General features: G+C 52.3%; 1 protein-coding gene across 1 annotated transcript; it reads right to left on the bottom strand.

Moving 5' to 3' along the window:
* Positions 1-661: 661 nt before the first annotated feature.
* Positions 662-1537, bottom strand: LOC115237365 (matrix metalloproteinase-2-like). Its single transcript, XM_029810361.1, has one exon. It carries the CDS (start codon positions 1535-1537, stop codon positions 662-664), a length of 876 nt encoding a protein of 291 aa, XP_029666221.1.
* Between the last annotated feature and the right edge of the window lie 229 nt (positions 1538-1766).

Genomic DNA, 1766 nt, shown 5'->3' with positions numbered 1-1766 from the left:
TCGCAGCGTTAACTGTTCGATGTATATCGGCGCCGGAGGAGCGATTTTCGTCGGAACGAAAATACGATAGAAGCGTGGATCGTAGATCGAGCAGTTCCTTCCACATATCCGGCGTTAGCGAGATCTCCTTGCCATGGCAATCTCCAAGGACGATCTCCACAAAAGAGGGTCGACTAACGTTAACGCTGACTTCGAGATGTTTGTATGCGGTTTTGGTTAATGGGTAGCGTCTTTCTAAGATTCTGAGCGGTCGCGATGATCGAGACATCCGCGTCGCGTCTAGGCGTCCGGTCGCGATCTCGTCTGAAAATGGATGCGAACGATAAGAGAAACGACACTAGCGAATTATTAGTTCGAATGAATGTTTAATAGTCTTACCCTTGTCTTGTTTAGCTCTTTTAGCGTATCCCGCGCTATCCTCGCGGTCTCGCTCGGTTAGCCTCGATCGATCGTCGAACGAGTGCTGCTGTTGCGATAGCCCCCCCATTGTCGCGTACATTATCGCTCGTTTTTTCTCTTTCGTAGGCTTCGGCGTTCTTCGTCGACAATGAAGCGCTTAACTGATGGATGGTCTTTATATACTCGCGTAGAGATCGCTTCTTTCCCTTTCGCGCGCGTCCTCTTTTATATTCTAATTTTCTTAAATGACGGTAGAGTCGCTCTAATCGTCCTCTTCGTCGATCCTCTCTCTCTCGGTCGCGTCGCCGAGACGATAGACGCGAATGAGGAAATCGCGCAATTGTCTTAGCAGCCCATCCGTAGGACACTCGATACCGAGCACGTGTAGATCGAAAGGACTCGCCGAAGTTACGATATTCGTGAATTCGTTGAAGGCGTAGAACTGACGTTTGGCGAAGAAATACAGATTGCCGTCGACATATCGAAAGGCCGACGTTATCGCGGGCGGTATTCCGGGAAATATATCTTTTAACGGAGCGTGTCTAATGACTATCATGCGACACTCGTCAATCTCCGCTATTTTATCGTCGTCGTAGATCGCGTAGGTTCGTCCCGTGTGCGTGTTTATCGCAGCGTTAATCTTAACGTTTCGGGGAAGTCCGATATCGTGGAGATATCTCGCCCAACCCGATTTTAGCTTAAGGCTGGGATATTCCGCGAGGTAGATCGAATCGTCCGCGAGATCGCCCGAGGGTCTTCGATACGCGGCGGATAGGCGCGTGAAATTTGCCGGGAGAAACGCCGCGTAATCCGTGAGCGTAATGGGCCTACCGTAGCGTCTCTCAGTCACGTCGATCGACCACACATTGCGGCGATTAGCTATGTACAATCGGTGATTCATTATCAGCGCGACGTCCACGCGCCGCAAAGCGCAGAGATCCGCGCGCGCGGGGTCGGTTGGCGCAACGCTCGTCGTAGCGGGCGCCGCGGTGGTCGCGGGAGTCGCCGTCGGATAGTTTCCGTCGTCATGAGACCCGTACAGATTCTGTATAGGCAGAATATCCTCTATGCTCAGCTTAACCGGAAATTGATTCTCGATGACGGGTATATACGGGAACATTATCGAGTCGTTGCGCATGCTGTGTTGTAGACCCAAAGCGTGGCCAATCTCGTGCGTCAGCGTTTGCAACAAATGATGCGTGTTGGGAGGATTTTTATTTAGATACACGTGCCACAGTTCCGAATCGTCAACGTGTACCTCCGACGCGAAATCGGTCGCTCCCGAGGGAAAGAACGCGTGAGCTAGGGTTCCCCCGGGACCGTCGAAAGTCGCCGGGCAAACGCCGATGTTTCGCGATTCGCGCCCG

The sequence above is a fragment of the Formica exsecta genome, unplaced genomic scaffold, assembly GCF_003651465.1.
Source record: "Formica exsecta isolate Colony F162 unplaced genomic scaffold, ASM365146v1 scaffold291, whole genome shotgun sequence".
Classification (NCBI taxonomy): domain Eukaryota; kingdom Metazoa; phylum Arthropoda; class Insecta; order Hymenoptera; family Formicidae; genus Formica; species Formica exsecta.
The sequence above is the reverse complement of the archived record's forward strand: the minus strand, read 5'-3'. Positions and strand labels throughout refer to the sequence as shown.